Source organism: Neofelis nebulosa, chromosome 9 (assembly GCF_028018385.1).
Source record: "Neofelis nebulosa isolate mNeoNeb1 chromosome 9, mNeoNeb1.pri, whole genome shotgun sequence".
NCBI lineage: Eukaryota > Metazoa > Chordata > Mammalia > Carnivora > Felidae > Neofelis > Neofelis nebulosa.
In genome coordinates, this window is record NC_080790.1 from 53,526,645 (window position 1) to 53,551,529 (window position 24,885).

The 24,885-nt window shown below is 40.4% G+C and overlaps 1 protein-coding gene across 4 annotated transcripts in view; it reads left to right on the forward strand.

Annotated features, from left to right (window-relative positions):
* The first annotated feature begins 4,557 nt into the window (after window positions 1–4,557).
* Window positions 4,558–24,885, forward strand: part of C9H2orf42 (chromosome 9 C2orf42 homolog) — a 34,572-nt gene continuing 14,244 nt past the window's right edge. Inside the window, exons 1-6 of one of the 4 annotated variants that reach the window (XM_058683815.1) lie at window positions 10,705–10,772; window positions 10,867–11,306; window positions 20,029–20,308; window positions 20,686–21,520; window positions 22,689–22,799; window positions 24,343–24,447. In XM_058683815.1, the coding sequence (XP_058539798.1) occupies window positions 20,698–21,520; window positions 22,689–22,799; window positions 24,343–24,447 (1,039 nt within the window). In that variant the 5' untranslated portion in view covers window positions 10,705–10,772; window positions 10,867–11,306; window positions 20,029–20,308; window positions 20,686–20,697. Of the gene's footprint in view, window positions 4,679–10,704; window positions 10,773–10,866; window positions 11,307–20,028; window positions 20,309–20,685; window positions 21,521–22,688; window positions 22,800–24,342; window positions 24,448–24,885 lie in introns of those variants that run through there. The other 3 variants (XM_058683812.1, XM_058683813.1, XM_058683816.1) reach the window with 3 other exon arrangements.

The following is a 24,885-nucleotide window of genomic DNA, read 5'->3' on the forward strand; positions in this document are numbered from 1 at the left end:
GAACTTAATAAATCAATCAAATTGTTATCTTGTACAATCTGCTTTTGACCAGATGGCTTTTCTGCCATGTGCTGATAGTACTGCCAGCTAGAGTACTAGGTGTGAGGTGATAAGAGCTAAAACTCAAAGACCAAATCAAGGCCAATTCTTTATGCTATGCCAGGTGAGACGGACTTTTTATTGTAAAGGTCCCAGGGAGCCATTGATCTAATTTGTGTTTAGCTAAGATGTCTCCCAGGCTCCTGGCTTGAGCAATCAGATGCATGGTGGGGCTAGTTACTGGGGTTGTAAAAGGAAAAGGAGAAGTTTGTGAGGGCAGGTAAGGATAGAAGCTACTTAGAGGGCAGGAGAGGAAGGCTAATGAGTTCCAGCCTTCAACATGGGCAGCTTGAATGTGTGTGACAAATAACCAGTAGGTAATGGTACGGAATTTAGAAGGGAGATCTAGACTGAATACTCCAGAGATGGGAGTCCTCAGCATTTAGGTGATAGTTTGATCTATGGGATGGAAATCGCCCAGAGAGATGCTAGAGTTAGCAAATGATGGAGGATAAGCTCAGGTGCTTCAACGTTGTTTTGTTAACTTTATTTATTTTGAGAGAACAAGAGCAAGGGAGGGGCAGAGAGAGAGACGGAGAGAGAGAAATCCCAAGCAGATTCCTTTTGCTATCAGCACAGAGCCTGACGTGGGGCTCAACCCCTGAACCAAGAGATCATGACCTGAGCCAAAATCAATAGTTGGATGCTCAACGGACTGAGCCACCCAGGCACCCCTTGAATTTAAAAGAAACTGATAAAGTCTCTAGAAATTAAAAATACAATAACTGAGGGACAGCTGGGTGGCTCAGTCCATTCAGTGACCAACTTGATTTCAGTTCAGGTCATGATCTCGAAGTTCTGGGATTGAGCTCCACCTCTGGCTCTGTGCTGAGCGCACTTAAGATTCTCTCCCTCTCTCTCTGCCCCTCCCCAGCTCACGCTCTCTCTGTCTCTCTCAAAATAAATAAAATAAAAATACAACAGCCAAAATTAAAAATTCAGTGGACTGACTGAATAAAATGAGAAATCTAAAATACATTTTTTAAAGTTTTTTTTTTTCCCTTTTTGGGGGTGACAGAGCGAGCAGTGCACACAAGCAGAGGAGAGGCAGAGAGAGAGAGAATCTTAAGCAGACTCCACACCCAGTGTGGAGCCCAATGCAAGGCCCCATGCAGGGCTCCATCTCATGACCGTGAGGTCATGACCTGAGCTGAAATCAAAAGTTGGACACTTAAGTGACTGAGCCACCCAGGCGCCCCTAAAGGTTTTGTTTTTAAGTAATCTCTACCCCAATGTGAGGCTCAAACCCACAACCTCAAGATCAAGAGTCATATGCTCTACAGACTGAGCCAGGCAGGCACTCCTACCATACATTTAAACTAGACTTCCATAAAATAAAACAACGTGAGATACATAATATTTGAAGAGATAATGATTGAGAATTTTCCACAATTGTAGAAAGCTAGGAATTCTCAGATTCAAGAATCACAATGGAGGTGCCTGGGTGGCTCAAGTTGGTTTAAGGGTCCAATTCTTGATATCAGCTCAGGTCATGATCAGGTTCATGGAATTGAGCCCCACACTGGGCTTTGTGCTAAAAGTGCGGAGCCTGCTTCGGATTCTCTCTCTTCCTCTTTCTCTCTCTGCCTCTCCCTTTCCCTCCTTCTCCCTCCCTCCCTCTCTGTCTCTCAAAATAAATAAAATAAACTTTAAGAAAAAATCTACCTCGAGGCTGAAAAAAACGATGTTCAGAGAATAGAGAAGGAAGGCCTCATTGTGTCCTCATTTTGTCTCATTGCGTCAAACCATAATGAGAATATTATGCAGTCTGAGAATTCTATTTATAAGAAGGCTCAGAAAGGACTTCCAGGATGGTAATGCTTCTTCAAAGGCCCTTCTTTGGTTCTTCTTCTTAGAAGAACCCTGAGTGTGTGGCTTGGAAGGAAGAAACCTCCTCTAGAATAGGGTTGCTTAGGGGTTCCCTGCTGGCTCAGTTGGTATCTCATGCAATTCTTGATCATGGGGTCATGAGATCAAGCACCACGTTGGGTGTGGAGCCTACTTAAAAAACTAACTACTTAAAAATAGACTGGGGTTGCTTGATAGCTTCCTTCCTGACTGGAACATACAACATATCTAAACTGAAAACCCACAAATCTCTTAGGACACATTTGGGCAATTCCATTGAAAACATTGTAAACACTCTCTCTAAAACAGAGTGTAGGAGCTCTGATACTACTGACTCCATCTTTGGCCCCACCACCTATCCATGTACCTGTGATGACCTCCCCTGGGGCCGTTTCAGGCCCCTTAGAGGTTGATGTATGCCATGACCAGAATGTGGGGAGGCTTGCTCTTGCTTTCCCTAAATTTGTTTAGATAACTAGTAGAGATAACAGTTTCCCTCCACCTACCTCCTCGATGCACAGATGGCACCATGAGGTCTGTTAAAGGTTAGCTATCAATGAATTGTATGCAGACCCTTTGACCTCACCTCAGTGCCCTCCTGACCATCCCTCCTTTCTATAAAATCTGCAAATTTAGATCTGGACTTTACAAAGACTAGCTGCACAGCTGCCTGGATCATCACCCTCTGGATCCTCCCTGTCAGTAAGTTACCCTGAATAAAATTCTGTAAACTGTATGGAGTTGCCTGCCTGCTTCATTTTTTGTTTTCAAAGTGCCTTCTCAGTTTGGAGGATACCTTACAGTCCCTTCTCCCCATTTCTAACACAGGGTCTCTCAACTTTGGCACTAGTGACTTTTTTTTTTTTTTTTAACTCTTTTTTAAAGTCTATTTATTTAGGGCACCTGGATGGCTCAGTCGGTTAAGCATCTGACTCTGGCTCAGGTCATGATCTCATGGTCTGTGAGTTTGAGCTGTGCTGACAGCTCAGAGCCCAGAGCCTGCTTCCCTTTCTGTGTCTCCCTCTCTCTCTGCCCCTCCCCCACTCGTGCTCTGTCTCTCTCGGTCTCAAAAACAAACATTAAAAAAATTTTTTTTAATAAAGTCTATTTATTTATTTTGAGAGACAGAGCAGGGGAGGGGGAAAGGGGGACAGTGGATCCAAAGCAGGCTCTGCACTGACAGCAGAGAGCCCGACGTGGGGCTCAAACTCATGAACTGTGAGATCATGACATGAGCCGAAGTCAGACGCTTAACCGACTGAGCAACCCAGGTGCCCCGGCATTATTGATATCTGGGTCCAGATAATTCTTTGTTGTGAGGGCTCGGCTGTTTTGTGTACCATAAGATTTTTAAAAAGATGTTATTTTCTTTATTATTTCTTTAAATGTTTATTTATTTTGAGAGAGGGCAGGAGAGGGGGAGGAGCAGAGAGGGAGAGGATGAGAGAATCCCAAGCAGGCTCCATGCTCATCACAGAGCTTGATTTGGGGCTTGATCCCATGAGCTTGGGATCATGACCTGAGCCAAAATCAAGAGACTTATGTTTAAGTGACTAAGCCACCCAGGTGCCCTACGATTTTATTTTTAAGTAATCTCTACACCCAACATGGGGCTCAAACCCACAACCCCCAAGATCAAAAGTCATAGGCTCTACTGAGTGAGCTAGTCTGATGCCCCATGGGATCTTAAATAACATCCATGGCATCTATTCACTAGATGCTTGTAGCAATGCTCCCAGAAGAAGAACAACTGCTCTAGAGAATCACTTTGCACGGATACAATCATAAACACAAACCGGGACTGAAACTCTACGGTATTATTAGGTGATCATCCAGATGACCCAGGATATACTGATCATCATTTTAAAAGCTTATAATCAAAACAGAGTCACAAAATTGGAAAAATACTCTGGAAAAGTGTGCCCTAATCCACTTTCCTCCAGTTTGAGAAACAATATAGCAAATTAGAGTCCTGGAAAGAACCATTTCTCTTATTAGTAGATGAGAAGACTAAGGTTCTTACACAACCTGCCCACCGTGCCACCCCTATAAATAAGAATCAAGGCCCAAAACTTCAGGAAATCTCATTCCAGAGTTCTCCAACACACAGGCCTCATCCTTAACACACTGCACTCAGAAGCTTTCTTCAATAATGAACAAAGATTTATTCTGTGTGATTCCAAGGAACAGAACTAAAACACATAGGAAGCCGATTTCAATTCATTACAAGGGAAAACGTTCTAGTATGTCAGCATGTGATGAAGGTAGAAAAAGATAACTTGATACAAACACACAAGTATTAGAAACAGTGAATACTTTGGAACATGACCTCCCTTGACAAAACGATAAATCATAGTAATAATACAGATCATCTTAGGCGAGTTTTTAAATCAATTACCAATGAATTCTACCAGAAACAGGGTTCTCTCAGGGCTGAAGCAGTCATGATTAGCCCTAGAACCCTATCGGTGTCTTCTGTCCCAGCAGGGTCGGCCAGAAGCACTCTGGCCCCACTGAGCGCTACAGCCTCCAGGTTAGCTCAGACTCCACCAAGGCAATCCGCCGCAATTCTTACCCGCCTACAGGAGTAAACTACAACTCCCATCAGACAACGCGAAAGGAGTGGGCGGGTATTTACCGCGCGTGGGCGGCCCTGACCAATAACGACTGTTGTTACAGCGAACAGTTTGGACGCGTTTGTAAAAGGCCGCGGCAGGCGAAGAGAGAGGAGGTGAGGGCGGTCATCAGCTTCGGGCCCTGGGGCCGAGGCGGGGGGCGCAGGGCAGGAAAGGGGGCTGTGTTGACAGAAGGCGGGGGCGGCGGTGGGACGAGGGTGTAAAGCCAGGAATCCCGGCGGAGAGCGTGCCCAAGGAGCAGGGTGCTGGCCAGGTGATGCTTATGCTTGGGCCCACTTAGGGCCGGAAGTGAGCAGTCGCGCGGGAAGGATGCCGGGAAGCAGGTCCCCGAGTGGTACTTCTTGGGGTGGGCCGGTTCCCGGAAGCGGGGTTCCCAGACTCGTGCCCGCAGGGCTGCTTTGGCCTTCCTCTGCTACTCCGAAGCCGCGCGGGTCTGATAGAAGCTGTCTGGCGCAGGAGTCGGGAGTCCTGGCTACTAGGCATGTCCCTTCCCCTTGTGGTTTGACAAGGAATCCTATCAGTTACAAACTCTCGTTAGATTGGTTGCTGGCAGTGAGCATTCATCAAATCACTATCTTTGAGCCAATTTCTTCAACTGTAAGATGGTAAATAGTACCCACTTTACTGGATCGTGGTGAGCAATACCTGAGTAAATGCATGGGAAGGGCTTACGTGTACTCAGTAAAAGTTATCAAGTTTTTTTATTCATGATAATCATTTGTTCTCTTGAGTTACTGTTGCTTCACAAGCATTAAACTGTATCCCCTAAACTGTACGGCTTTGCAGCTGAACAGTACCTGGATGAAAATGCACCACTTCCAGGAATCGTGGGTGGGTTAGCTCTGCCAGCACCAGTCCCTTTACACCATCTTGCTGAGGAGGCTGTTTTGTGAACTTGACGAAAAGAGACCTCTTTTTTTAGGCAGAATTCAAATACAGGTTCTTTTCTTACCTTTTTTTTTTTTTTTAATTTATTTATTTATCTTGGGGGGGGCGGGGCAGAGGGAGAGGGATAATCCCAAGCAGGCTCTATACTTGTCAGTACAGACCCAGGTGCAGGGCTTAAACCCACTAACCATGAGATCATGACCTAAGCCAAAATCAAGAGTCTGTCACTCAACCCACCGGAGCCACCCAGGTGCTTTGTTTGTTTGTTTGTTTGTTTTAATTGAGGTAAAATTCATGTGTAACATATGAGTTTCAGATGTACAACATGATTCAATATTTGTATACACTGTGATGGCCACAATAAGTCTGGTTATCAGTCACCATACAAAGCTACAAAAAAAAAATTGTTTTTCCTTGTGATGAGAACTTTTAAGATTTATTCTCTTGGCAGCTTTCAAATATTCAATATAATATTATCTCCTGTAGTCATCATGCAGTACATTCCCATGACTTGCTTATTTTATATCTGGAAGTTTGTACCCTTGACCGTTTTCACCCATTTCTCCTACCCTCTCACCCCCTTCCCCTCTGGCAATCACCAGTCTTTTTATATATATATGAGTTTTGTTTTATAGATTCCACATATAAGTGAAGTTACATGGTATTTGTCTTTCTCTGTCTTATTTCAGCATAATACTGTTGAGGTCCATCCACATTGTTGCAGATGGCAAGATTTCCCTCTTTTTTATGTCTGAGTAGTATTCCATTTTACACACACACACACACACACACACACACACACACACATGCTCACCCAAGTCTTTATCCATTCATCCATTGATGGACACTTAGGTTGTTTCCATATCTTGGCTATTATAAATAATACTGCAGTGAACATAGAGCTGCATATATCTTTTCAAATGAGCGTTTTCATTTTCTTTGGCAAATACAGTTTCTTTACAAGTTGTGTTACCTGTTTGTATATGCTTGCAATATAGAATCTATAATAAGTAATACTAGTTCATGTTTAAAATTCAAATAGTATAGAACAGTGAAATGTAAGTCTCCCTCCTACTATTTCCCAAGTTCTAAGTCACTTCTGGACCATGGACATATTGTGTGTGTGTGTGTGTGTGTGTGTGTGTGTGTGTGCATGCACCCTATGTTTTTTTCTCTTTTAAACCAGGAGTATCATATATGAAGTGCCTTTTTTCACTCCACAGTATATCTTGATATTTGTTCCTTACCAGTACATATAGATCTATCTCATTCTTTTTAATCCCTTTATAGTAGCATGTTGTATGCCTGCACCATAATTTTTTAGTCAGCTCTTAAGACTGTTTCCATTCTTGTGCGGTTCTGGATAACTTTGCATGGAGTACCCCTGTACATGCTTTGTGTACATGTGAGAGTAGAATTCATGAAATCTTAAAAGTGGAATTGCTATGTCAAAATATATGTTATACATTTATTTTATTTACATCCCTTTAAAGAGGGTGTTGCAGTTTATGTCCCTACCAACAATGTGCAATACCTGCTTCTCCACATCCTCATGAACACAGTAATAACAGTTATCCTTTTTGTCATTTTGCCAAAGTATTGTCTTGTTTTAATTTGCCTCTTGCTTATTGTAAGACATAATTTTGGATGTTTAAAATCACTTTTCTTTTTGGGGGGGCGCCTGAGTGGCTTAGTCGGCTAGGCATCCAACTCGATTTGGGCTCAGGTCATGATCTCACAGTTCGGGGGTGTGTCTGGCTTTTTTTACTTAGTATATTTCAAGGTTCATAAAGCATGTATCAATTTCATTCTCTTTTAGGGCCAAATAATATCCCATTGTGTGGATATGCCACATTTTGTTTATCCATTCGTCAGTTGTTGGATATTTGGATTGATTCCACTTTCTAGCTATTATGAATACTCCTACCGTGAACATACATGTACAAATTTTTGTGTGTTTTCAATTGTGTTGGATATATATTCTCTTGGAAGTCATATGGTAACACTGTTTAACATTTTGAGGAACCACCGACAATCAGTTTTCCAAAATGGCTGCCATTTTACAATACCATCAACAATGTGTGAGGGCTCCAGTTATTCAATATCCATGACAATACTTGTTATTGTCTGCCTTTTTTAGTTATTAATGGCTGTATAGTGGCGTCACATTGTGGTTTTGATTTGCAATTTCCTGATTACATGATGTTGAACATCTTTTCATTTGTTGTTTCTTGGCTATTTATTTTCTTTGGAGAAATATCCATTCAGATCCTTTGTGTGTGTGTGTGTGTGTGTGTGTGTGTGTGTGTGTGTGTATTTTAAGTTTATTTATTTTGAGAGAGAAAGCACTAGCGGGGGAGGGGCAGAGAGAGGGAGAGAGAGAGAATCCCAAGCAGGATCTGCACTGTCAGCCTGGAGCCCCATGTGGGGCCAGAACTCATGAACCCATGAGATCATGACCTGAGCCAAAGTGAGATGTTTAACTGACTGAGCCACCCAGGTACCCCTATAGATTTTTTTAAAGTGTTATTTATTTATTTTGAGAGAGGGAGACAGAGAGAATCCCAAGGAGGCTCCCTTTGTTAGCAAAGAGCCTGACACAGGACTCAACCCCACAAACTGTGAGATCATGACCTGAACTGAAATCAAGAGTCAGACATTTAACCAACTAAACCACCCACCCAGGCACCCCTCTTTGCCTGGTTTTATTTTATTATTATAATTTTTATTTTTTTATAGTTTATTTTGAGAGAGCGAGCATGAGTGGTGGAGAGGCAGAGAGAGAGGGATAAAGAGAGAGTCTCAAGCAGGCTCCAAGCTGTCAGCATGGAGCCAGATGTGGGGCTTGAACTCACGAACCATGAGATCATGAGCTGAGCTGAAGTCAGACACTAAACTGACTGAACCACCCAAGTGCCCCTTCCTGGTTTTAAATTAGATTATCTGTCTTTTTATTGTTGACTTGTAACAAAGTCTTGTAATCTATTCTGGACACAAGTCCCTCATCATACATATGACTTGCAAATATTTTCTCTCAGGCTGTGGTTGTCTTTTCACTTTCTTGATGGTGCTGGTTGAAGCATAGATGTTTTTAATTTTGATGAAGTTCAATTTTTCTCTTTTTTTCTTTTGTCATCTATGCTTTCGGTGACATATCTAAGAAACCGTTGCTTTATCCAAGGTCACAAAGATTTACCCTTACGTTTTCTTCTAAGAGTTTTATAGTTTTAGCTCTTAACATTTATGTCTGTGATCCATTCTGAGTTAAATTTTGTATACAGTGTGAGGTATGGGTCCAACTTAATTTTTTTTTTTCCAACTTGATTCTTTTAGAGATGGATATCCACTTGTCCTAGTCCTTTTGTTCATTGGACTATTCTTTCCCCATTAAATGATCTTGGCATCCTTGTCAAAAATCAGTGGAGCATAAATGTGAGAGATTATTTCTGACCTCTTAATTATATGCTTGATTAATTAATTATATGCTGTTGCTCTGTATATCTACCCTCGTGCCAGTGCCTTCTTGTCTTTTTGGCCCTCAGCTTTTTTGAGATATAATTGACATAACATCATGTAAGTTTAAGGTGTTTGGTGTGATTTGATACACTTACACAGTGCAAAATGATTACCACCAAGGCATTAGCTAACACCTCCATCGTGTCATATAATTACCATTTTTGTGTATGGTGAGAACGTTAAACATCTCTCTTAGCAGCTTTCGGCTATTAGCTGACGTATATTAGCAATATAATATACTATTATTAACGATAATCACCATGCTGTACGTTAGATCCCCAGAATTTATTCATCTTATAACTGGAAGTTTGCACTGTTTGACTGATATCTCCCCATTTCTCTCACCCCTCAATCCTTGGCAGTCCATTCCATCCTTTGTTTTATGAGTTTGGCTTTTTAAGATTATACATATAAGTAAAATCATACAGTATTTGTCTTCTCTGTCCACATTGCCTTAATTTGCTTTATAGTAAGTTTTGAAATCAAGAAGTGTGAGGGACGCCTGGGTGGCTCAGTCGGTTAAGCATCTGACTTCGGTTCAGGTCATGGTCTCACGATTCATGAGTTCGAGCCCCGCATCAGGTTCTGTGCTGGTGGCTCGGAGCCTGGAGCCTGCTTTGGATTCTGTGTCTCCCTCTCTCTCTGGCCCTCCCCTGCTCACTCTCTCTCATTCTCTCTCACAAAAACAAATAAACATTAAAAAAAAAAGAAGAAGAAGTGTGAGTCCTTGTACTATATTCTTCTTTCTCAAGATTGTTTTGGCTCTACCAGGTGCCTTGCATTTCTATATAAAATTTAGGACCACCTTGTCAGTTTGCAAAAAAAATCTGAGATTTTGATAGGGACTACGTTGTATCTGTAGATCAGTTGGGGGAGTAGTGCCTTCCTAACAATATTAGTTTTCCAGTCTGCAAGCATGAGATGCTTTTCCATTTTGCTAGGTCTTTAATTTCTTTCGATGACGTTTGAAGTTTTCAGTGTACAAGCCTTGCACTTCTTTTATTCTTCAAGTTTTTTTTCACCTTTGTACTTAGCTTATGATATATTTTTCCATGCAGAAAATTTATATTTTTATGTACTCAAATATAATCAGTATGTATGTATGTATGTATTTATTTATTTTAAGTAAGTTCTACAACCCAATGTGGGGCTTGAACTCATGATGCTGAGATCAAGAGTCGCATTCTCTACTGATTTAGCCAGCCAAACCCCCTCAGTCTAATTTTAGAATGGGCGAGGGGTGCTTGGGTGGCTCAGTCAGGTGAGGGTCTGACTCTTGATCTCAGGGTTGTGAGTTCAAGCCTGGTGTTGGGCGTGGAGCCTACTTTAAAAATTAATAATAAAGTAAAACGAGCAAAATCTTTGATAGTATTTCCCCAAAGATATCGATGTGGCTAAAGAAGCATGTAATATGTTGCTCCACATCATTATTCGTTAGAGAAAGGCAAGTTAAAAGCACAGGGAGGTACCACTTTACACCTACTATAACCAAATGGCCATAATAAGACAAGGGTCTCCAGGGAGGCTCAGTCGGTTAAGCATCAGACTCTTGATTTCAGCTCAGTTCATGACCTCGTGGTTCATGCGAGTGAGCCCCATGTAGGGGTCTGTGCTAAAAGCAAGGAGCCTGCTTAGGATTCTCTCTCTTCCTCTCTTTCTATCCCTCCCTTGCTCTCTCGCTCTCTCTCAAAATAAATCAATAAACATTTTTTTTGAAAGAAGAAGATAATAATACATGTTGGCCAGGAAGAGAAGAGGAGAAGCAGGAACCCTCTTATGTTGCTGGTATGAATATAACAATGCTTTTCAGTTTGGAAAGCAGTTTGGTCATTTCTTAAAAAGTTTAAGTTAAACTATGACCCTGTAATTCTACTTCTAGGTATCTAGATACCCAAGAGAAATGAAGATCCTTGTCTACATGGGGACTTGCATGTTAATGTTCTCAGCAGCATGTTGATAACAGCCACAAATTGGAAACAGAACAGTTATCTGTCTGCTGGTGAATGGATAAGCAAAATGATATATCCATACAATGGAATGCTTTTCAGCAATATAAGCGAATGAATTACTAATACATGCTACAATGTGGTTCAACCTTAAAAACAGCATGTTGAATGAAAGAATACAAACACAAAATCCCACATATTGTATGATTCTATCTATATGAAATGTCCAAAAAATCTAAATCTGTAGAGACAATAAGACAGATTAGTGATTGCCTGGGGGTGGGAATGGTAATTGACTGCAAATGGCCAGAGGGGTCTTTTTAGGGTGATAGAAGTGTTCTCAAACTGACTGTAGTGATGGATGCCTACCTCTGTAAGTATAATGACTGTCATTGAATTGTATACTTAAAATGGATGAATTTTGTGGTCTATAAAATATACCTCAATAAAGAGGTTTCTTAAAAAAACACACAAACACACTAATACAGTCAGGATTCTGGGGTTTGTGTCATTTAGGCCATGATCATTCTGATATCCTTAAAAAATGTTAAATCCCCTCCCTTTGTCCTACTATGTTAACAGTTCCAACTTTTATACTTGAACATTTTAATCTGCCTTGAATTTATTTGAGTATATAAAGTGAGATAGGATAAGATATTTTTAATGATAATTTTTGCCCCTAAATTTTGCTTTTATATTGTATAATTTTAAGAGACTTTTTTTAAGTTAAAAAGAAATTTTAGGAAATTATTTTATTGTATATGTATATTGTATATGTATGTTTCCTTCCTTCTCCTGATACGTTGACAGCATATCATACTTGGCTGTTCTATACCTTGCTTTTCTTTTTTTTTTTTTTTTTTAATTAAAAAAATTTTTTTTAACGTTTATTTATTTTTGAGACGGAGAGAGACAGAGCATGAACAGGGGAGGGGCAGAAAGAGAGGAGACACAGAATCTGAAACAGGCTCCAGGCTTTGAGCTGTCAGCACAGAGCCCAACGCGGGGCTCGAACTCACGGACCGTGAGATCATGACCTGAGCCGAAGTCGGACGCTTAACTGACCAAGCCACCCAGGCGCCCCTATACCTTGCTTTTCTACATGTCTTAAAGATCTGAAAAATCAACACATAAGAAACTTCATCAGTCTTTATTTAAATAAATGTAGAATATTTTATGTTTTGGAAAGTATTCCAATTATATGGATATACCATAATTCAACCACTTCCTTCTTTTTTTTCTTAAATTTTTTTAATGTTTATTTTTTGAGAGAGAGAGAGACAGAGCATGAGTCGGGGAGGGGCAGAGAGAGGGAGACATAGAATATGAAGCAGGCTCCAGGCTCTGAGCTGTCAGCACAGAGCCTGACGCAGGGCTCGAACTCACAAACTGTGAGATCATGACGTGAGCCAAAATCTGACGCTTAACCAACTGAGCCACCCAGGCGCCCTCAACTAGTTCCTTCTTGGTGGGCGTTAGGTTGTTTCTAATGTTTTGCTGTTACAAAAGTGCTTTAGTGAATAACCTTAATATATCCCACATTTCATATGTGGGAGAATATCTGTAAAATAAATTCTAATTAGTGCAATTACTGTGTCAAAAGAAATATGCAGAGGGGGCAGAGGGGCGCCTGGGTGGCTCAGTCAGTTAAACCTCCAACTCTTTTTTTTTTTTTTTTTTTTGAGAGAGAGAGAGACAGAGTATGAGTGGTTGAGGGGCAGAGAGAGAGGGAGACACAGAATGCAAAGCAGGCCTCAGGCTCCAAGTCATCAGCACAGAGCCCCACGCCGGGCTCAATCTCACCAACTGTGAGATCATGACCTGAGCTGAAGTTGGACCCTCAACCAACTGAGCCACCCAGGTGCCCCAAGCCTCAAACTCTTTTTTTTTTTTTTTTTTTAATTTTTTTTTTCAACGTTTTTTATTTATTTTTGGGACAGAGAGAGACAGAGCATGAACAGGGAGGGGCAGAGAGAGAGGGAGACACAGAATCGGAAACAGGCTCCAGGCTCCGAGCCATCAGCCCAGAGCCTGACGCGGGGCTCGAACTCACGGACCGCGAGATCGTGACCTGGCTGAAGTCGGACGCTTAACCGACTGCGCCACCCAGGCGCCCCCCAAGCCTGAAACTCTTGATTTCAGTTCAGGTCATGATTTCATAGGTTTGTGAATTGAAGTCCCGTGGCAGGCTCTGCACTAATAGTATGGAGCCTGCTTGGGATTCTCTCTCTCACCTCTCTCTGCCCCTCCCCTGCTTGTTCACACACATACTCTCTCTCTCTCTCTCTCAATAAATAAATAAATATTTTTAATTAAAAAAAAAAAAAAGTAAGGGCACCTGAGTGGCTCAGTTGGTTAAACATCCAACTTTGGCTCAGGTTATGATCTCACAGTTTGTGAGTTCAAGCCCCATGTTGGGCTCTCTGCTGTCAGCACAGAGCCCCTTTCAGATCCCCCATCCCTCTCTCTCTCTCTGCCCCTCCCCTGCTTGCATATTCTCTTTCTCAAAAATAAACATTAAAAAAAAGTAATAATAAAATAAAATAATTTTTAAATATGCAGAGAAAACATCAGATTACTCCAAATTAAGGGACACTCTATAAAATACCTGACTCTTCAGAATTACCGAGATTATGAACAACCAGGAAAGACAAAACTACAGCTCCAAGAAGACTAAGAAGACATGACAAATGCAATGTGGTATTTTGGATTGGAACAGAAAAAAGGAGAAAGTCTAGTTTAGTTAATAATGTACTAATGATGGCTTCTTAGTTTTGACGAATGTCCTGTGGTAATAATATATGATGTTGGGGCTCCTGGGTGGCTCAGTCGGTTAAGCATCCGACTTCGGCTCAGGTCACGATCTCGCGGTATGTGAGTTCGAGCCCCGCGTCGGGTTCTGTGCTGACTGCTCGGAGCCTGGAGCCTGTTTCGGATTCTGTGTCTCCCTCTCTCTCTGACCCTCCCCCGTTCATGCTCTGTCTCTCTCTGTCTCAAAAATAAATAAACGTTAAAAAAATAATAATAATATATGATGTTAACATTGGGGGAAACTGAGTGAAAGGTATCTGGGAACTCTCTATTTTATCTTTGCAACTTCTCTGAAAATGTGAAATTATTCTAAAATAAAAAGTTTATTGTTGGGGTGCCTGGCTGGCTCAGTCAGTAGAACATGCGACTCTTGATCTCAGAGTTCTAAGTTTGAGCCCCATGTTGGGTGTAGAGATCACTTTAAATTAAATTTTAAAAAAATCTTAAAAAAAAAATTATTCTTAAATAAGTGCCATTAGGAGGTTCCTGCATGGCTCAGTCAGTTGAGCATCCAACTCTTGTTTTCAGCTCGGGTCATGACCTCACAGTTACTGAGTCTGAGCCCTACATGGGGCTGTGCATTGACAGTGCAGAGCCTGCTTGGGACTCTCTCTCTCTCTCCCTCTCTCTCTCTTCCTCTCCTCCTTGTGCTCTCTCTCTCTCAAATAAACTTAAAAAAAAAAAAAGTGCCATTAGTGGAAAAACTGGTGAATCCTAGTAAAGTCTGTATGTAGTAGAGTTGATAGTATTGTACCAATGTTAAAACCTTAGTGTTGACAAATCTCTCATGATTCGATAAGATGTTAACACTTTGGGGGCGCCTGGGTGGCGCAGTCGGTTAAGCGTCCGACTTCAGCCAGGTCACGATCTCGCGGTCCGTGAGTTCGAGCCCCGCGTCAGGCTCTGGGCTGATGGCTCGGAGCCTGGAGCCTGTTTCCGGTTCTGTGTCTCCCTCTCTCTCTGCTCCTCCCCCGTTCATGCTATGTCTCTCTCTGTCCCAAAAATAAATAAAAAACGTTGAAAAAAAAAATTAAAAAAAAAAAAGATGTTAACACTTGGGGAGGCTGGGTGGGTATACAGGAATCTCTCCGATTTTTTTTATCTTTTCTTTACATCTAAAGTTATTCCCAAATTAAAAGTTATTTTTAAAGAAGTGTGCATTTTTTTATTTTGAAAGATACTAACAAATTGCCCTCTTCAGAGAATAACCCAAAAGTAAAATAAAAAATGAGAGTGGAATTCCTATGATGATGCTGAAACTACAGCACCTTAAGGCTTCACCATGTATAATTGGCAAACCAGTTCCTCCCTTAATGAACAAAGTTATTTTTTTCCCATTTTAATGATATGCTAAGTCATCATCATCAATGTAATTTGGAAATTGATTAATTCCGGGGGTGACTGGGTGGCTCATTGGTTGGGTGTCCAACTCTTGACTTTGGCTCAGATCATGATCTCACAGTTTGTGAGTTCAAGCCCTGAGTGAGGCCCCAAGCTGACAGCATGAAGCCTACTTGGGATTCTCTCTCTCTCTCTCTCTCTCTCTCTCTCTGCCCCTCCCCTGCTCATGTATGTGCACAGGAATGCCTCCTTCTCTCTCCAAAATAAATAAATTTAAAAAATTAAAAAGAATTCTTTAAAAATAGAAATAAATTTTTATTAAGCTCTTTCATATATATTTTTATTTATACATATATTTGTATATAATATATATTTATTGTTTATATTTGTATAAATGTATATAAATATATATTCATATATTATATTTTATATATTCTATATTTTAATATATTTATATATTAATATATGTTAATATGTAAATAATTATATTGATATTAATTAATATATTGTATATTATATGTTTGTATATATTTATATATTATATATTATATATTTATATATATTTTTATATGTTTATATTTTATTTATATATACATATATATTTTTTATTTTGCAAATGAAAGCCAACCTGAAACTCAGAAGTTAAACTTGGTCAAAGAAATAACTGGTGGTAAAGAGCAAACTAAATATTCTATCTTTTGACTTTGGAACAACATTCTCTCTTAAGAACCCACGTGTGGCTGAATGAAAATACCTGCTAAAGAAGTTTATTGGCCTAGAAAGGAAATGCTGTGTAAACTAATGTCTCTGGATTAGGGTTTTGTTTTTTCAAAGCTTAGTTATTTATTTATTTAAACTTTTTTTTTTTTTTTTTAATTTATGGTCAAGTTAGCTAACATACAGTGTAGTATTGGCTTCAGGAGCAGATTCCTGTGATTCATCACTTACATACAACACCCAGTGCTCACCCTAACACAGTGCCCTCCTCAATGCCCATCACCCATTATCCCCACTCCCCCAGTCGTCCACCCCCAATTAACCCTCAGTTTGTTCTCTGTATTTAAGAGTCTGTTATGGTTTGCCTCCCTCTCTGTTTGTATCTTATTTTTCCTTCCCTTCCCCTATGGTCATTTGTTAAGTTTCTCAAATTCCACATATGAGTGAAATCATATGGTATCTGTCTTTCTCTGACTGACTTCATTTTGCTTAGTATAACACCCTCCAGTTCTATCCTCGTAGTTGCGAATGGCAAGATTTCATTCTTTTTCATCACTGAGTAGTGTTCCATTGTATATATATATATGTATATGTATATATGTATGTGTATGTGTGTGTGTGTGTGTGTACACACACACACACACCACATCTTCTTTATCCATTCATCAGTTGATGGACATTTGGGCTCTTTCCATATGTTAGCTATTGTTGATAGCACTGCTATTAACATTGGGGTGCATATGTTTCTTCATATCAACACTCCTGTATCCTTTGGATAAATTCCTAGTAGTGCTATTGCTGGGTATGGGGTAATTCTGTTTTTACTTTTTTGAGGAACCTCCATGCTGTTGTCCAGAGTGGCTGCACCAGTTTGCATTCCCACCAACAGTGCAAGAGGGTTCCCCTTTCTAAACTTTTTTTAAAGTTTATTTATTTATCTTGAGAGAGGCAGGGGGAGAGGCAGAGAGAGGGAGACAGACAGAATCCCAAGCAGGTTCCATACTGGCAGCACAGAGCCCAGTGCAGGCTCACCATGAGATCATGGCCTCAACCAAAACCAAGAGTCAGATGCTTAACCGACTGAGCCACCCAGGTGCCCCACTTATTTATTTTGAGAGAGAAAGAGAGAGCGTGTGTGGGGGGAGGGGAACAGACAGAGGGAAAGAGAGAATTCCAGACAGGCTCATGCTGTCAGCATGGAGCCTGATGCAGGGCTTGATCCCACCAACTGTGAGACCATGACCTGAGCCGATATCGAGAGTCAGACACTTAACAGACTGAGCCACCCTGGCTCTCCTAGATTAGGGGTGTTTAATGGGTGACTTAGCCTCCCAGAGGACATTCAGCAATATCTGGAAACTGTTTGTTTGTTTGTTTGTTTGTTTGTTTGTTTGTTTGTTTGTTTGTTTAACACATAGGGAGGAAGAGTTGACTGCTATTGGCATCTAGTGGGTAGAGACCCTGGATGCTACCAAACATTCTACAATGTATAGAACTCTTCCCTACAACAAAGAATGTCAGCCCTAAATGTCAGTAGTGCCAAGGTGGAAAACTGCAATAGATTATATTTCACAAAGCTTTATTCACTTAGTGGATACATCACAACACATATTACAGTTGGGCCATTAATTTATAGCACTAATGAAAACGTGGGCATTCTTAGACTTTCCTTATTTGTACTTTACAATTTGTTGATTAGCAAATAGACTATAGAAAATGTGGAAGGAAAATACTTCATCAACATCATCCTTTGGGGTCAGGGGGCAAGAGCAATACTAACAGCCAATTTCAACATCACAAGCAGATTGCCTTAAAAATATATATTGAAATTTGGGGCACCGGGCTAGATCAGTCTGTAGAGCACATGACTCTTGATCTCAGGGTTGTGAGTTCAAGCCCCACGTTAGGTGTAGAGATTACTTAAAGGGGTACCTGGGTGGCTGAGTCAGTTAAGTGTCCAACTCTTGATTTCTGCTCAGGTCATGATCTCACCATTCGTGAGTTCGAGCCCTGCATCAGCCTACAAGCTGAATGTGGGGCTTGCTTGGGATTCTCTCTCTCTGCCCCTCCCCTCCCCCTGGGCAAACTTTAAAAAAAAGATATTTTTAAATATTTTTTTTAAGTTTATTTTTGAGAGAGAGAGTGATGAGGGACAGAGAGAAAGAGAATCCCAAGCAGGCTCTGCACTGTCAGCATAGAGTCTGAGGCAGGGCTCAAACCCACAAACCATGAGATCATGACAAGAGCTGAGATCAAGAGTCAGACACTCAACCAACTGAGCCACAGGCACCCCCCCCCCAAAAAAAAACTTTTTTTTTTTAAATGTTTATTTATTTTTGAGAGAGAGGGAGAGGGAGCACGCGCACAAATGGGAAAGAGGCAGGGAGAGAGGGAGACAGAATCTGAACTCCAGACTCTGAGCTGGCAGCACAGAGCCCAATGCGTGGCTCAAACCCACAGACCGTGAGATCATAACCTGAGCCAAAGTCAGACGCTTAACCAATTGAGCCACCCAGGTGCCTGCCACCCCCCCCCCCATCTTAATAAAATATTTTATTATTTTTAACGTTTATTTTTGAGAGACAGAATGCGAGCAGGGGACGGGTAGAGAGAGAAAAGAGGAAGACAATCCGAAGCCAGCTCCAGGCTCTGAGCTGGACCACAGAGCCTGATGAGGGGCTGGAACCCATAAACCGTGAGATCATGACCCAAGCCAAAGTCGGACGCTTAACCGACTGAGCCACTCAGGCTCCCCATAAAGTTCAACATTAAGAAAAAAAAAAGATTTTATTGGTTCGTGAGTTTGAGACCGTTTTGGGCTCTGTGCTGACAGCTCAGAGCCTGGAGCCTGCTTCTGATTCTGTGTCTCCCTCTCTCTCTGCCCCTCCCCCGCTCATGCTCTGTCTCTCAAAAATGAATAAACATTAAAAAAATTTTTTTAATGTTGAACTTTAATTAATAATATGCATGCTGAATTGATGTCTGCAAACTACTTCGAAATACAGTAAAATATAAGAGGGATTGATGGATGGAGAAAGGAATAAATAGATATGTGATAAAGCAAATATAGTAAAATGTTAATTGTAGAATCTAGTGGGTGGGCATATGGAGGTGCACTGTGTAATTCTGTTTTTTTTTATATTTGAAAATTTTCATAATATTAGAGGGGAAATTAAAAGCAGAGATTCACACTCTTCCTAACAGACACTGGAAACCACATTGCTGATTTTGCTGGGTGACCTCAGGCAAGTTACTTTTTATATAAATTTAAAAATTTTTTAAGAAGTGCCTGGGTGGCTCAGTTGGTTAGGCATCCGACTCTTGGTTTCGGCTCAGGTCATGATCTTGCGATTCGTGGGTTCAGGCCCAGCATCGGGCTCTGGGCTGATGGTGCAGAGCCTGCTTGGGATTCTGTCTTCCTCTCTCTCTGCCCTTTCCCTACTTGCTCTCTATCTATCTCTCTGTCAAAAATAAATATATAAACATTAAAAAAAATTTTTTTTAAGTTTTTTTTTAGCATTTTGTTTGTTTGTTTTTTTAAGCTTATTTGAGAGAGAGAGAGAGTAGGGGAGAGGGGCAGAAGGAGAGAGAGAGAACCCTAAGCAGGCTCTGTGCTGTCAGCTTAGAGCCCAGTGCGGGGCTCAATCCCATGAACTGTGAGATCATGACCTGAGCCAAAACCAAGAGTCAGAGGATCAACCAGCTGAGCCATGTTTTGTTTTATTTTGTTTTGTTTTGTTTTGTTTTGTTTTGTTTTGTTTAAGTAATCTCTATGCCCAGTGTGGGGCACAAACTCATGACCCCAAGATCAACAATCACATTCTCTACTGACTGAGCCAGCCAGGTGCCTCAAGTTACTTAGCTTTTTAATTTTCATGTGAAGAGTGGTGGTTGTTTGGCTCAAATGAGATCCTAGTATTGTGAGGTTCTGATGAAATAATGTGAAAGCGCTTTGACTAGCATAAAGCACTCTAAGATGCAATACATTATTATTAAGAAGGATGAGTATTTGGCTGATTATGTATCATGGCTCTGGGTGTTCTTGACAACTCTCTGTGTAATGAATGACATTAGCACTGTTTTACCTGCTTTAAATTAGAAGTACAAGCCAAGCATTTCCATAAGAATTTCTGTCAAATATTTTTCAAATATCTATGGAAGACTTAGATTCCTATTCTAAGAGGAGAGACTTTTGTATAACTTTAACATTTTTTCTTGTTTTGTAGACTGCCAAGATCTCCACTTAGGGCAGTTGGGAATCTTCGACTCTGGAACACTGGGCAGGAGCTTTGCCATTGGCTGGCCAAGAAAGGGGAGGCAGAATGTCTGCATTGTTACACCATAGAGTTCAAACTTCAAAAGACTTTGGGTTAAACAGTATCATTTACTCTGCAAATGATTGTGTCTTTGCCTGTCTTCTATGATCATCCTAAACTAATGAAACACCTTTCAGGTCTTATGGATTCAGGTTACACTGTATTCTGGATGCTGTGGCAGCTGATACAGGTAGGATAGGCTTGCGTTTTATGGGAAATGTTGGAAAGGAAAGAACTCATCTCTCCAACTCTCCAGTTCTTATTCAAATTCAACATCTGTGCATGTAAAAATTAGGTTAACTAATCTAGGTTGTTGTAGAAAACAGTGCTGAACCTAGAGAAATGCTTTAGTTGTTAGGTTTTTAAAAATATATAATAATGTGAAAGGCAAAGTTTCCTTTTGCTTGATGGCTTAAGTGAATGTTCTGTTATGAGGGTACAATTTGAAAATGGTAGATTATTTCTTTACATTTTATTTTCTGTACTAAATCTTATAAATGATTTTAACTTGGTGTGTGTGTATGTATGAGTGTGTATTCATGTTGATGGGTTTATTGCTCTTTCTAGGGCCTTTGAAAAATGGAGCCAAACTCTCTGAGGACTAAAGTCCCAGCTTTCTTGTCTGATTTGGGGAAGGCCACACTGAGGGGAATCAGAAAGTGTCCCCGATGCGGCACATACAATGGAACCCGGGGACTGAGTTGTAAGAACAAGACATGTGGAACCATATTCCGCTACGGTGCACGGAAGCAGCCTAGTGTTGAAGCTGTCAAAATCATAACAGGCTCTGATCTGCAGGTTTACTCGGTGCGGCAAAGAGACCGGGGCCCCGATCACCGGTGCTTTGTGGAGCTAGGTGTGTCAGAGACGACAATCCAGACGGTGGATGGGACAATCATCACTCAGCTGAGCTCTGGACGATGTTATGTCCCCTCATGCCTGAAAGCTGCCACCCAGAGCGTTGTGGAGAATCAGTGCCAGCACATCAAGCTGGCAGTGAACTGCCAGGCAGAAGCCACCCCTCTGACTCTGAAAAGCTCAGTCCTGAATGCAATGCAGGCCTCCCCAGAAACCAAGCAGACCATCTGGCAGCTGGCCACAGAGCCCACAGGTCCCCTTGTACAGAGGATTACTAAAAACATTTTGGTGGTGAAATGCAAGGCAAGCCAGAAGCATAGTTTGGGGTATTTGCATACATCCTTTGTGCAGAAAATCAGTGCCAAAAGCTTGCCCGAGCGCCGGTTCTTCTGCTCCTGCCAGGCTCTGAAATCGCATAAGTCGAATGCCTCCAAGGATGAGGTGGCCCAGAGGTGTATTCATTTCTTTGCTTGCATCTGTGCCTTTGCCAGTGATGAGACATTGGCTCAGGAATTCTCAGACTTCCTAAATTTTGATTCCAGCGGTAGGTGGTGTGTTGACACAGTTACTCTGTTTTTCTAAAATGGCAATGAAAGAGTTCCCTGATGGCATTTGGAGATTGTCCTAGCAACCTTCAGAAGCAGTTGCTAGATAATTCAAATGAAAAGCATTCCTTCTTTTAATCCCAGTAAGCACACTTGCATAAAGTTGGTTGGTTGGCTGGTTGGTTCGTCGATTGAAATTAATGATCAAGAGACTTGGGCATTTTCACTGAGACAATCAATCTAGCAAAAGTTAACTTTGCTTTGCTTTTTTGTTGTGTTTTTTAAACTCTTTCATAGATGCCCTATATTAATAAAAGCAAAGAGCAAACAAACAAACACTTTTATTTTGGCTTGCTTGCTTGTTTCTCATCTTTGAAGATGAGGAAAACTAATACCTTGCTCAAAAGACATTTAAAGACTACATCATCTTTTGCTGTGGTTTTTTACATAGTTTTATCTTATAGATGCTTTTTATTTTCATTTCTTAATGATCTTTAGTTGGCAGTAACTCCCAACTTTTTAGTGTTATTTCTCTGTAGAGTCTTTTATCATGTTAATGGTCCATGAACAAAAACCTATGTGTTGGGGAGTTCTTTAAAGGGAATTATGTTAGGGGTGGGTGGCTCAGTCAATTGTGCATCCAACGACTCTTGATTTCAGCTCAGGCTGTGATCTCATGGTCATGAGATTGAGCTCCAAGTTGGGCTCAATGCTGAGCATGGAGCCTGCTTAAGATTCTCTCCCTCTCCCTATGCCCCTCCCCTGCTCATGCGTGTGCTCTCTAAATAAATAAATAAATAAATAAATAGGAATTTATTTTTTTTTATTTTTTTATTTTTAACATTTTTTATTTATTTTTGGGACAGAGAGAGACAGAGCATGAACGGGGGAGGGGCAGAGAGAGAGGGAGACACAGAATCGGAAACAGGCTCCAGGCTCCGAGCCATCAGCCCAGAGCCTGACGCGGGGCTCGAACTCACGGACCGCGAGATCGTGACCTGGCTGAAGTCGGACGCTTAACCGACTGCGCCACCCAGGCGCCCCTAGGAATTTATTTTAAAGCAGGCAATCACTCCATAATTTGTGTTTTATAAATTAATTTTTCTCTAGGTGGGGTCCCATACTTACTCCTGGATGGTATTAACTATGAAATGTGTTATATTTTAGGTCTTAAAGAGGTTATTGTGCCCCAGTTAGGTTGCCATTCAGAATCGACAGTATCAGCTTGTGAGTCTACTGCCTCTAAGCCAAAGAAGAGGAAAAAAGAGGAAGTACCTGGTGAGCAGCTGTTTCATTTGTTTGGTGGTGTTGTCTTTAGAGATTGTTTTACTGTATTTTATGTATTTCACTCAATCTTAGCAAATGCAGAAATAATGTTTGTTATGTCTTTTTCCTGAAAAAAGTTTTATCCCTCATTGATAATTCTTTGTGAAATTGAGCTAAGAGTTGGTTCTTTTGGCCGAGTATAAGATCCAACCAGATTCTCCTTTTATTATTGTGTATTTTATTTATCCCTTAAATATTTGGGCCAGTTTTACACCTTAATTTGCCATAGGATAGTGTTATGAAGTTTTCATCCATAGAGCATTTTTAAAAATTTGTGACAATGGTTAATTATATCTTCTGCACTAATTTAAGAGTATAGTTTCTTATCTGTATTTTCAACATGTGGCATCATATATATATTTTTTCTTTTTTAATGTAAATGTACCAGTGGCAATTAAGGAGTCATATAAATCAATATGAAAATAGTGAAGTGCTTTTGTAAATAAGTGTTGCAAGTCCTAGACTCTAAACAAAAGAAAAATACTACCAGTCTACACATGTAAGTAGGAAGATTTTTGTGGTGAGAGGGAGTATTTTTGGAAGTGGGTCAAATGGTCATGCACAGGAGTTTTGATGCTGGGATGTTGGAGAAAGATGGAGAAAAAAGTGACATGGGCATTTCTGTTTTCGAGAAGTAATTCTGGCAGCAATATAGAGCAGAGACTGTTGTTAAATGTTTATTTATTGGTCTTTCCCAAGAAAACCTGAAAGCAAAAAAAAAAAAAAAAAAAAAGTTCTTATCCTTTGACTCAGTAGTCCTGATTCTGAGGAAATAATCCTTGATACAGGAAATACATTTTGTCCACAGATGTTAACTTTACAATTATTTATAATATTGAAAAATTAAAAACAAATAAGGGCCAACCGCTAGGGGTAGTTAAATAAACCATAATAAATTAACTTGATAGAATATTAGGCAGCCATTAAAAATTATTATAAAAAAGTATAAAGAAATGTTTAGATAACTCAGGTAAAATACAGAATGCTCAGTAAAATTTGATTTTCATACAAACAATAATTTTTAGTATAAGTATGTCCCATGCATTATTTGGAGCATACCTACATTAAAAAGCCATTTATTTGAAATTTAGATTTTTTTTTTTTTTTTTTTTTTGCTAAATTTGGTGATCCTGGGATAATCACAGTTACTTAAAATCACTAAACCAGCAAAATCAGCTACACATACACACACAATTTTTCTGGTAGTTCACCAGAAAATTGATAGTGATTGAGAAGTGGGAACAGTGGGTGAATTTTTTTTCTTCTTTTCACTTCTAGGTCCCACACCCACATCCCAATTTCCAGTAAAGAGCATATAAAACTTAAAATGTTATGTATTAATGCTAATGTTAATTCCTTCTAGAAGCTGAAGCTAACTTAGACCTTAGCAAAGACATTTTATGTTTTAGACTCTTGAGAAATTAATATTGAATTGATTTATATTCTGCAGACATATTATTAAATTATTAAATCACTATAATGATGTGTGGTTTAGGTGCACAGACGAACAGTTCACTGCTGCCTCAGGATGCAGTGAGCAGTAATCTAAGGAAAAGTGGCCTGAAAAAACCTGTGGTTGCTTCTTCATTAAAAAGGCAGGGTAAGTTTCCCTTAGCCAGGGTAGGCTAAAGAGGTGGAAAATCATCCTAAAGAAGCCAAAGCAATATAATCAAAAGAAATGTTGCATGTTATCCCCCAAAGAGTGGTAAGATAAACACGAGCAGGCACTGAGGCTGCGATCTATTCTGTTCCACTGGTTTCAAATCATACCCAGACCCAAATAGTGTCTTTTTAACGACAAACGCAGCAAAGATTCCTTCATGTTTTGGCAGCACATGTTCTATAAGATATTTTCCTTTTGTTGCTTGTTACCCACATGCAGTTGGTGTGGAGCCTCAAACTTGAAGAAATATATTTTATAATTCTGCAGGGATAAATATTCGCTGAGAAAGGCAAATATAATCTGTTCTCCCAAGTTAAAGTTTGGGGCACCTGGCTGACTCAGACAGTAGATCATGTGACTCTTGATCTCAGGGTT